The sequence below is a fragment of the Marmota marmota genome, unplaced genomic scaffold (genome assembly GCF_001458135.2).
Source record: "Marmota marmota marmota unplaced genomic scaffold, marMar, whole genome shotgun sequence".
Lineage (NCBI taxonomy): Eukaryota > Metazoa > Chordata > Mammalia > Rodentia > Sciuridae > Marmota > Marmota marmota.
In genome coordinates, this window is record NW_025999842.1 from 6,177,371 (window position 1) to 6,189,933 (window position 12,563).

Sequence of the window (12,563 nt, forward strand, 5' to 3'; positions counted from 1 at the left end):
GGCCCGCCTCGGCGGCTCTTTGATCCCATCTGGGCAGCGCCTGGGACCGGGAAATTCTTCTACAGGTAAGGATGGAGTCCCTGGTAGGGCGGGATCCCAGAAGCTGCACGTCTCCCCGAGACGCAGAACCCACGCAAGGACAGCTTCTTTAGAGGGAGCTAAAGAAAAGGCTCAAGCAGGGCACTTGCAGCCCTCAAAGAGGCCAACCACCCTTCCCCTGGGCGGTCCAGTGTGCACGGTTTAACCGTAACAGTGTTTGCGTTGGAATATAAATGGAATTCTTTCTACTTAAGCAGTACCAGAGGGGACCCTCTTTATTTTTATGATTATTAACAGATGCCTCTGAGAAAGGTGTAAAACCCATTCCTGGAAAGTCTACTCTCGTTGAAAACTTCTTTGGCAGAGTTAACCATGAAAACCAGCGCCCACCCCGCCCCCCGCCTGCGCCCCCTTTATAATCAACTTGGTTGCCTGGGTCAGCAAAAGGAGCAGTAGAAACCGTTTAGAAAATAAGGAGCTGAAGTGAAATGGAAGTCGTGCTTCAAAATACCCCAGTGCCTCCCCTCACAAAAGGCGGGGGAGATGGATGAAACAAAATTGGCAAAAGTATTGATCATTGTTGAAGCTAAGTGATGGGCACACGGGGGTTACACTTTTCTCTTCTTGGCTTTCCTATTCTTTTCTCTCGACTTTGTGTAGTTGAGATTTTCTACTACAAAGTTTTTGAAAAATTGTGGACAAACTCTTGCCTGATTGCTCTGATTTTATTGCACTCTCATTGATTTACAAAGAAGTTGCATGTTATATCTAGCCTCCCTCTTTATTAACCTTTCTGCCTTCTGATATCAACTCTCGTTTTATTCCAAGTACCTTTATCTCTACAGAGAATTCTTAAAGTCATATTCGGCTGCCTGAGGAATTATGCTTAGAATCTGGTTTATTATTTGGAAGAGAGAATATTAAAATTCCAGCCAAATAAGACATCTAAGCTTAAAGGGGTGACCAAGCATCATATGGAGTTTTATTTTTATTAGGAAATACTAGAGAAATGTCTTTAGTGTGAGAAGGGATAGATTTAGATACAGCCCCTGCTTTTCTTCCAGACAGCTATGAAACCTGTGTTCTCAAGAGTCTTTTTCATGTTTTAAAATATGAGATTGTTTAGAATAGTATGTGCTCATTTAATGTTAAAATAACCAACTGCTATTGTGGATTCATTTTTCCACCAAGTAAATTATTGATCTTTCTGCACCCAATGCTGAAATATTTAACTATGTTACATTTTAACAGTAGAATCCGACTAGAATTTGGAAGGATGAAGCTACCTCACCTTAGCACTGAGTTAACTTTGCAGATGGAAACTTTGAGTTGAAGAAGGAAGAGCAAAGTCAAGTTAGTGGTAATCAAGTCAGTGTTTTATAATTTTAAAATAAAAGAATTAAAGACCTTCATATAGGTAACACTGGTGGTGTGATTTGCTAAAAACATTGTGACTCTAAAATGCTTTAAAGCCCGAAAATTTGGGAACCTAATACATTTACAGATATTCCTTGATTTCAAAGTCCAACTTGAAAAACACAAAGTCAGGAGCCATATGCTGCGCACTTCATAAATCAGCAAATGAAAGTGCTTGCAGAGTTCCCTTGGGGTTCCCTTAGTGCCATTAAGCCCAAATTTGATTCACACACAGTGCATCTATTGCATAAATTGAGATGTGCATGTCCTGGAAAAATAGCTAAAAAACAAAGGCAGGTTTTATTTATTTTTTTATTGTGATGAGAAACAGAAGTTCTGGGTTACTGTAAAATAATCAACTGTGAAACTTTACCATCTTCCTTTCCCTTGAGCCCTGCCAAACTTTTAAAGCAGACATAACTTTGTCTCCATTCCTGAAACTAAACTTGAAAATAGTGCTATGGTATGATATTTTGAGTAGAAATTGGCACATCGTCAATGAATTTTCTTGCCATTTACCCTCAGCATAGACTCAATGGAGAGCTTATCCTTTAGTAATGGATTATAAAGTATTTGATAAACATGCGGAATATTTGGCAGGTTCACGATTTTCCTTAGCGTTGAAATGAATTGCAGCACGTTTGGCTGACTGTTTAGCAGTGCTGTAGGTCATGGTGGAAGTGTGCTGGCACTATAACTGTTTTTGGAAAACCACCTGCCAGAGAATTGTCTGGCTGGAGACAGCATTATCAGCCCTCAGTTCATCAGGATGGGCTCTGGGGCCTGTAGGTGGGTTTTCTAAAGGTGATAAATTCCATATGTGACAACTGTTTAGTATATTGTTAGCCTGTTAGACCTGCTCCCTTCCTCCACCCCATCTCCCATGCTTTACAGTAAATTCTCACAGCTGAGTGGATGCAATTTAAATATTTGCATTAGATTTGCCATGAGCAGGATGACTTTGCCATCTAGTGGTAGCAACACAGATAGCAAGTGGGTCCTACTCTGGAGGAGCAGGAACGAAAACTTCTTGAGGATAATCGATTAATAAATAGTGTTTTCTCACTCATGGTTACTTTAGAGATGGAAGAGAGCTTAGGAATTTATAGTTCAACTCAGTAGCAAAGAAGGATTATCAGAGATTCTGGTGACAAAAAGTCTTTAGAATAATGCACAGAATAGTTAGTAGGCATTTGATGAATAAACACATTTATCTACCCTGTTCCAAGTCTTGTTTTTCTCTTGCAGTACTGCTCCATACCACCATCAGGTCTTATCATGATCTTTTGTTTTTAGTTCTTAAATTGAATGTCTGTATAATTTTTCTTAAATAGTTTCACGTGTGTTTAAGACCCATAAACCAAAATTCTTTTCTACTTCATATCACTTCCTAGTATTTCATTATTTCTAAACATCTAGGGCAGATGATTTTAGAAGCTAGATTCTCACCTTAATAAATGTTTTAATTTCCTATTGCTTCTGTGACTAGTTACCAAAACTTTAATGACTTAAAACAACACAAATTGATTATCTTACTTATCTGACGGTTGAAAGTTTGAAGAAGGTCAGCAGGACAGCTTCTTCTGGAAGTTCTAGGAGAGAACCTGTTTCCTTACCTTTGGCAGCTTGGAGAAGCCATTGGCATTCTGTGGGTCATGGGGCTGCATCTTTGGACCTGTGCTTCTTTACAGCTTAGTCTTATTTTGACCCACTTAATAAGGGCCCACATGATTATATAAGACTCACCTGGATAATCCAGGATAGTCCCCAGATCTCAGAATCTTTAACTTACTCATATTTGCATCAGCTCTTTCACAGGGAGGAACACATCCACAGGTTTTGGGGATGAGGAATGGATGACTTTGGAGGCCAATATTTGCATACTACACTGAGATATATATACACAGCAGTTAGAGATGCATGACATGCCTTATCACTATCTACCTAAATGGTTTGTTTTTTAGTTAAGAGTCAGGACTTCACTATGTTGCCCAGGCTGGCCCTGAACTCCTGAGCTCAAGGGATCCTCTTGCATCAGCCTCCTGAGTAGCTGGGACTACAGTCACACAACACTACGCCTGGATTTATGCCTTAGGTTTCCGCTCCTGGTGTTGGATCATCATCACCAACACCATTATTGTTGCCTTTTGTTGAGTCCTTACTGTGCTCTGGGCATGGTGACCTATATATTAGTTTTTGAGATGAAAAAAAAGCCCTTAAAATATAGGCCTAAACTAGATGATTTATTATGGCCTTTTCTAATCCTGAGACTTTCTGAAATAAGAATCAGTTTCTCCTCAAAGTACTCTAAAATATTGTGCCTGTTTAACAGATGTGGAAAATAATCTTTGGACAGATTAGGCACCTTTGACAAAGTCACACTGCTAGTAAGTGGCAAGCTGATTTGGTTTTAAAGTCTACTGGCTTCACAATCATCCAAATACCCCTGTTCTTATTCTCCATCTTTGTTATGTCACCGACAATACTATTTTCTCATCAGTATAGTACCACATACTTTTTTGCTTAAATATTGCTCCTGCCAGTGATTAACATTCAGTAAGGGATATGGTAACTCAGGAATTAAACTTTATAAATTATCTATTTTTTCTTCAACTGCTCTCCCAAACTGAAAGTGACTATGAAGTTTTTTAAAATTTATTTTTTTTACACAAATGGAGCACAACTTTTCATTTCTCTGGTTGTACATAATGTAGAGTCACATTATTCTTGGGGTAATAATGTCCATCTCATTCTACCATCTTCCCCACACACACATTCCCCCTCCCCACTCTTCCTTCTGCTCCATCCCAAGTTCTTCCATTCTTCCATTGCCCCCCACCCATTATGGATTAGTATCCACTTATCAGAGAAAACATTTGGCCTTTGGTTTTGGGGGATTGGCTTACTTCACTTAGCAATGATATTATCCAACTCCATCGATTTATCTGTAAATGCCATAATTTCATTCTTCTTTAAGGCTCAGTAGTGACTGTGAAATTTTTACAAGTGTTTTCCAAAACATAACCCATGTCTTTAATGCTTCCTTTATGCTTGTTTACTGTGACTCCTCTCCAGCTTGTAGCACTTTGCCTAAGGCATCATTTCTGCCTACAGTTATTTATAATATCTGGGTCAGACCACGAGGTTTCCCTGTTGTGTGACAGTTCTTACTGAACAGGTGGAAGATGAAAGTAAAGGAGGAGATGAGCACATGTCTTCACATTTAGGTATGTGTATAAATGTAGGCAGGGGTGTTCGGAGGGACAGTTGATTGATATCATGAATGGCTAAATAAAGGACAGCCAAAAAAGTGGTTATGCCATGACTGGTGTGTCCTAACATACACATTAGAAGTTGGTGTGGGCCCTACAGGGTCATTGATCTGGCTGAATAGTGCCTGACCCACACCAGTCCTCCAGAAAATGTTTGATGGTTAATGCAAAATTGTGTCTTTTGTCAGCATACTATTACATGAGTATGGACAACTAGCTCACTGCACATTATGGAGGGACCAGGTGAAAAAAAAGGTTTAGGTAAGCATGCATCTTTCCGCTAGTAAATGCAGTTCAGTGCAGGTCCTCTGGTGGTGAAGTCAGCATCTTCATATTTGTTTATATTTAGGACAAATAATTAATTTGAAATATTTAGTATAGTGAGCAACCATCTATCTAATCTTTCATTGATCTGCCTGCTCTACCTATAAACTATAAACTTCTCAAGGAGAGAAAGAGGGAAACTGAGCTATAGAGTATGATTATGTTATATTGTAGTCAAATTCTTTATACTCTACATATACCTGCTCACAAAGTTAGGTTTTTCTTTCACTGTAGATTGCTGTCTTAGAGAAATTATTTTGACATTGGCTTGGTTTCTTTTTTTAGGCTGAGGACCTGATGAAGTTCCAGAATTCCTAATGTAGTTCCAGGCTATAAATGAGAACCTGGGAATGCAATTCAAGTGTTTTGTGGCTGTGTTTACTCACTTAAGTGTATTTAACCACACTTAAGTTTAATAGCGATGAGAAAAATATAGTGCAAAGCCGCAGATATTCAGGGAAATGAGTAATTAGGAAGGCTTTCATTTGAGAAGTCTCTAAAGTGAAGCTGTCCTTGAACACACAAAACAGAATAAAGAAGAAGGGCATTTGAGAGTGAATTGGAAACTATCTTAAAATAAAAATTCAAGATAGTTAAATAAAAATATTTAACTGTAAGACTGACTTTTTTGAAACTATATATTCTCTAATGTTGGCTCATGAATCAGTTTTAAAGTGATATAAATTCACCCACTAAAGCATAATAATTATAAAATAACATGTTTGTTGCTGTATAGTAACTTAACTGCTTACTATGCTGGGGCTTAGTGACAATTTTTTTTACATATATTACCTCATTTAAATCTATAATTCACATTATTATTATCCCACTTTCCAGATGAGGAAAGTGAAACCTAGTGAGTTAATGAACTGCTTACATTCAAATACCCAGTAAGTAGAAAGATGTGAACTGTGCCCAAGTCATTCTTTGATCTTAGTCTTTGATCTGCACTTGTAACCATTATGATGGTATAGATACACGAGTATTCTAAACACTATCAGTATTCCACATTTATAAGAAATCATAAACAAACAACAGAAAAATAGCAATAAATCATCTCTTGTACTTATGTGTGGCTGTGTCTATTAATAGAGTAGGTACAAATGTGGAATTACATTTTTGCCATCATTAAAAGTTCCTATGACTACATAGGCAGATAGCCTTATTTCTCCCTAATTCCCTTCCAGTCCTTTTGGCTCCAGGATCTAACCCATAATCAACTTTGTACACTGACTCATGGTGGAGAGAAATGACTACGATCTCACTTTCATGAACCAAAATTGGAATTTGAAACCCTAAATTCAAGCCACCTGGAAACTGACAGTAAAGTCACAATTATAATAGAAGACAGGAAAGAGGAGAAGGTGGGGGAAGTCAAGGGAATATTAGAGTTTTCAAAATACTTAAGTTGTTACAAAAGGATCATGTCCCTTTAGGTCAGGGAGTTGGTGCTTTTCAGATGATGAGCATCTGTAGATGGATCCACTGAACTGTGGACTGCTCCATCAGTAAGAGCTATCGTTTACACTGACATTCTACCACAAGGCAAACTTAGATTTTTCCAAAAGAAAGTGTCCTTAAACACTTGTCCAATTTTAAATTACAGACCGAATTAGACAGGCTAACTAAAGCCATGTCCTCTTATTATTGTGATTTGAGGTCATATTACAAGGCACTGCCCTTCCTCTGCCCAAGGATAGATGTGGGCATGGCTTTTTTCCTGCAGTGAATTGAAGTGGAGCTCCCAACAGGGCTGGCAAACCAATGCCATTGCATGAAGCCTAACACTGGATGTTGAAGGCATTGCATACAAGCCTACTGGATTTGATTTTTTTCAGACATGTTCAACCACTTATATAAACCTAAGTTCTGTTTGTTCTTTATATTGAGTTCTGAGCCATTGCATATTAGCAGTTGCCAACACAGAAAAGAGCAGAGTCAGTATAAACTTATTTTGTACACAAAGATAAAACAGATGTTATTTGAAACCCAGTTAAACAATCATCCCTGGAAACATTGCCTTCTGGTAGAGCCAGCTCCTGCACCCGGGCCTTGGCTGCAGCATAATTCTCACACTTTACTGAGTTTCAGAATCATCTGGAAGTGTGGATGAAATATAGCTAGGAAACCCGCCCTCCTCTCTGCTAGGAGAGCTCCTAATAGTAGGTTTGGGTGGGCTCTGAGAATTGAGAATAAGTTCCCAAGTGATGCTGATGTTGCTGGTTCTGGGACTGTAATCTGAGAAGCACTGGTCTAACATATCCTTTGGTTGAGAAATCAAGATTGGGCTCTCTGGCTGGGCTTGTAGGTCAGTGGTTGAGCACTTGCCTTGCATGTGTGAGGCACTGGGTTCGATCCTCAGCACCACATAAAAATAAATAAATAAAACAGGGATATTGTGTCCATCTACTACTAAAAAAATGTTAAAAAAAAAAAAAGATTTGGGCTCTCAATCACTGTTCTCAACTGCTGGAAGGATATTTAGCTGAGCACACATGTAGTGGGAAATACACCTATCTATTCATTGCTTTGTGCCAAGTATGGCTTGAAAGTGACTGAAGGGATTGAAAATTTCAAAAGTATTGGCCATGATCTTTGAAAAACCACTATGACATACTTAACCAACAAATGAAATTACACTTGATACAACTGGACTCTGATAGGCCATTCTGAAAAGTCTGGCTACACAACTATGTTAAAGGACACATGTTTTATATGTTAAAGAATATGGGGAATTCTATATTTGATATCCATATTCTAGTACAATGATTTGCATAGTAAAAGATCATCTTGTCAGTTATCACTCGATAATCACAAACTGCCTTTCTAATCCCTAACTAGCTAAAAAGTTGTAAGACTAAGATAATAGTATAGAAAAGAAAAGAAAGAAAGAAAGAAAAGAATACCTAACTAGGGAAGCAGTTCCACAGAATCATGATTTATACAGCCTCTATTTTTGTCAAGGAATGCTTTTTATATATTTATTACCCCATAGATCATTAATATCATGTGTTCCAATATACAAAGTGAGATTCTATGTATTTCTCAGTATGGATAATTGGTGACTTTCAGTCCTTGATATATTAAATACCAAACTTTAGTCTTCAGAATATTAAGTACATCAGAATGAACAGTTGTCATAAAAGATTAAATGAAAAACCAATTTAAGATAAATTTGTGTCTTACATCAAAAACTTCCTTGACTAACATTTAAGAACAAGTGTATGTTGGTCTGGGGTTTTGGCTCAGCGGTATAATGCTCACTAACATGTGTGAGGCCGTGGGTTTGATCCTCAGCACCATATAAAGAGAAATAAATAAAGGTATTGTGCTCATCTACAACTGAAAAAAATATTTTTTTAAAAAACAAGTGTATGCTTATACATTATTTTCTTTTTCTATTTTTAAGGACAAAATTGAAAAACAAAATGGAGAATATGCTACTTTGGTTGATATTTTTCACCTCTGGGTGGACTCTCATTGATGGATCTGAAATGGAACAAGATTTTATGTGGCACTTGAGAAAAATACCCCGGGTTGTCAGTGAAAGGACTTTCTATCTCAGCAGCCCCACATTCGAGGCAGACGCCAGGATGGTGGTAAACAGAGTGTGTGGCATCGAATGCCAGAAAGAACTCCCGGCTCCTGGCCTTTCTGAATTGGAGGATTCTCTTTCCTATGAGACTGTCTTTGAGAATGGCACTAGAACCTTAACCAGGGTGAAAGTTCAAGGTTTGGTCCTTGAGCCAACTCAGAATAGCACTCCAAAAGAAGCAGCTGTTAGGAGAAAGAGACAAGTGTATGGCACCGACAGCAGGTTCAGCATCTTGGACAAAAGGTTCTTAACCAATTTCCCTTTCAACACTGCGGTCAAACTCTCCACGGGATGCAGTGGCATCCTCATTTCCCCGAATCATGTCCTCACAGCCGCGCACTGTGTTCATGACGGAAAGGACTATGTCAAAGGTAGCAAAAAGCTAAGGGTAGGATTGCTGAAGATGAGAAAGAAAGGTGGAGGCAAGAAGCGCAGAGGTTCTAAGAGGAGCAAGAGAGAAGCTGAGGCCAGTGACCAAAGGGAAGGTACCAAAGTGAGTCTGCAGGAGAGACCCACAAGAAGAGGGAGAGTCGAGTTGGGTCGGGGTCAGAGAGTGGCGGAGGGAAAGCCTTCTTTCCAGTGGACGCGGGTCAAGAATACCTATATTCCGAAAGGCTGGACGAGAGGAGCAGGTGGGGATGCGGCCTTGGACTATGACTATGCGCTCCTGGAGCTGAAACGCGCTCACAAGAAGAAGTACATGGAACTAGGAGTCAGTCCGGCCATCAAGAAGATGCCCGGAGGAATGATCCACTTCTCTGGCTTTGATAACGATAGGGCTGATCAGTTGGTCTACCGGTTTTGTAGCGTGTCTGATGAATCCAGTGATCTCCTCTATCAATACTGCGACGCTGAGTCGGGCTCCACCGGCTCTGGGATCTATCTGCGTCTCAAAGAGCCAGACAAAAAGCACTGGAAGCGCAAAATAATCGCGGTCTATTCAGGCCACCAGTGGGTGGATGTCCATGGGGTTCAGAAGGACTATAACGTTGCTGTGCGCATCACTCCGCTCAAATATGCCCAGATTTGCCTCTGGATCCACGGAAATGATGCCAATTGTGCTTATGGCTGAGACAAAGCTGATACAAAGTTATGTATCATCTAAGTCGCAAAGAAAACCTATTCTGATTTTCGTTAGTGAGATCACCTCATAGGACATGCTTGGACTGGAATCTATCAATAGCATTTGAGCATTTTTACAAATTTATTTTCTCACAATTTAGGAGATTTTCATACATTTAAAAATGTGTAAGTACAGATATTGAAACTAGCGGGGCACTTGAGTGCCAAGTATATACTCTTTACCTGGTGATAAGTTTTATTTGTGGACAGATTTTTGTTTCTTTCTGCCTTCTTAGAAATTAGACATTTTAAAACTTCAAACTTGTACAATAATGTGATTTCTCAATGGACTTATTCTTAGGGCCCTATTAGGATGCCAGTTGTATGTAAAATGTGAAACTGCATATACAAAGGTATGCGGTAACACAAGGAAAAGCAGGAACAGAGAGGAAGATTTGCAATTTGTGCTACTCAGAGTTGGATCCATTCAGCTCCTGCCCTCAGAATTTATACTGTTTTTCTGTTGGGTCTGAGAAGTTTAGTTTTTTTTTTTTTTTTAGAATTACAAATCAGAAGAAATAAGTTTTATAAACTATCAACTACAGCTTTAAACAATAGCAACTGCAGTATCTATTTAAAAATGGAGAAAATACTTTGTTTTATAAAATAAATCTAGTTTAAAAATAGGAAAGCTGAGACATTTTAAGATCTTAATTTTTTAATACTCAAAATATGAAATTTTTATATATGCATAGGGAAAACTTTTTACAAGTTATGAATCATGTATCCAAAGCCACATCATTTTATGCTATAATCCTACTATGTATAAGGTGCTATATTTTTAAGACAAGGAATTCTGCAGTCTTTTCCTAGAGAGATCCTTTTCCCTCTTGGCAAAGTTCAGCTTGCTTTCTTCTTTTTTGTGTGAGGCTGGATGTTGAGCCTAGGGCCTTTTGCATGCCAGGCAAATGCTGCAACACAGAGCTAAACAACCAGCTTCAAGTTCAGCTTTCTTAATAGCACCATAAGTGCTCTTTTGGCGAGTTTTCTGACTAGTAATTTTAGATATGTCCTTTATTAAAAAGAATATAATTTACAAATAGGATTTTTTTTAAAAAGTTTCTAGTTATCTTCTTTAGGGACCAAGGCTGTACACATACTCTGATTATCAAGTGGCATAAGCAGCTAAGTCCAGCAGCTGTCCTGGGACAATACGTATTTTTTTGAATTCATCAAACAACTGTTTGGCTATGAATGACTGCAAAAAAGGGTTAGTTCAGGGAATTATGCTTAAAGACTTTTAATGACTTACAATTGAGTGTGTCCTTAAAAATTTAGGAAATGCAGGTCTGATTTTTGGTCTGTTTTTCCTGGCAATTTCTAGAGTCACATTCTCTTTTCTCTTGACACACAGAGTCACTAATTCTGGCAGGGCTACAAATTCATTTTAATTAATTTTTAAGATATGCCCTAAAATAATGAGAGGCTATCCTTTTGATTAATATGCAAAGGAATATTTGATTAGGTTATCATAAGTGATTTTTGTAAACAATACCCAAAGTAGCTGAAATTCAACACAAATGCATATTCTTTTATAATGTTTGTTAAAAATAATTCAATAAAAATTTATAATAAATCAGTTTTATCTCTTACTGTATCTATAAATGTGTTTTACTTAAGGGTTTTAGAAAGTATTAGTTCATTTAATTAAAAATGATTCTATTTAAATCTAAACATATCTTACTGAACTGTATTTTGTAATTGTTTCTAGTGATACAGGGCTACCGACTCAAAAGTTTTGGTCAGATTTTTTTGGGGTACACAGCTATGTGATTACTGCAACCAAAACTATTTCAAGGTGAATTCTGTGTATTAACACACTTGCAAACACACGCACACAAAATCTTCATTTTTGATTCTTCTTCATACTTAATTTTGAGGTTTGTGTAAATTCAGAATAATGTAGCATGCTTAGTAAAATAGGTGCTTAGGGTTAAAATATGAATATATGTAATTTTCTTAAAATAACCATTCAATACACTTTTCAAAAATGTAAATTTTAAGATGGGTACAATGGCACATGCCTGTAATCCCAGCAACTCTGGAGGCTGAGGCCAGAAGATTGTAAGTTTGAGGCCAGCCTCAGCAATTTAGTGAGAACTTGTTGCAACAAAAAATAAAAGGGGCTGGGAATGTAGTGGTAGAGTTCCCCTGTGCTCAATAATTCCTAGTACTGCAACACACACACACACACACACACATATACATGCACACACTCGTGTATATGTGTGTGTACAAAATTTAACTCATTTGATTTGAAGATATCTTGTTGATTCTTACATGCTCTTCTCTTTTCCAAAAAAAACAAAAACAAAAAAAAGATTGTGCATTTTATATGACCTCTTTGGGACCACTGTTATGTATGATATTAACTAGAAGGTCTTGCTTCACATTGTTTCCCTGTAATACTTATTATATTTGAAACAGAAGGTTAAACTAAACCTATTTCTCTAAACAAATACTCACTTGGGCCTACTGTGCACAAAGGACTCTACTAACTTAACTGCTTTGAGAATCTTCTCAGTGGTTGAATTCAAATAACTTTACAAAACAACTGTAATTTAAAATCGTGGAGTTTTTTTCCTTTACATAAAAAACATTTCACTTTGATAATTCTTTTTCTTGTCAGATGGATTTGTGTGGGCAGAAGTGACTTAACATATTTTTCCTTTCTGATGTGCTACCTAATTAAATCCAAAGTTTATTTTGAAAAAGATTTAACTGTATATATGACTGACTTAGTCAGTTTGGGCTGCTTTAACAAAGAATATCAGGCTCGAAATTTATAAACTACA

General features: G+C 37.7%; 1 protein-coding gene across 1 annotated transcript; it reads left to right on the forward strand.

Annotated features, from left to right (window-relative positions):
• The first annotated feature begins 6 nt into the window (after positions 1 to 6).
• Positions 7 to 11,360, forward strand: Prss35 (serine protease 35). The gene is made up of 2 exons (XM_015498055.2): positions 7 to 65; positions 8,461 to 11,360. Exon 2 carries the CDS (start codon positions 8,480 to 8,482, stop codon positions 9,716 to 9,718), a length of 1,239 nt encoding a protein of 412 aa, XP_015353541.1. The 5' UTR covers positions 7 to 65; positions 8,461 to 8,479; the 3' UTR covers positions 9,719 to 11,360.
• Positions 11,361 to 12,563: the final 1,203 nt, after the last annotated feature.

What these genes read in the sequence shown, in the direction of transcription:
- Prss35 (XM_015498055.2), top strand. Translation starts at nt 8,480, where the DNA reads ATGGAGAATATGCTACTTTGGTTGATATTTTTCACCTCTGGGTGGACT.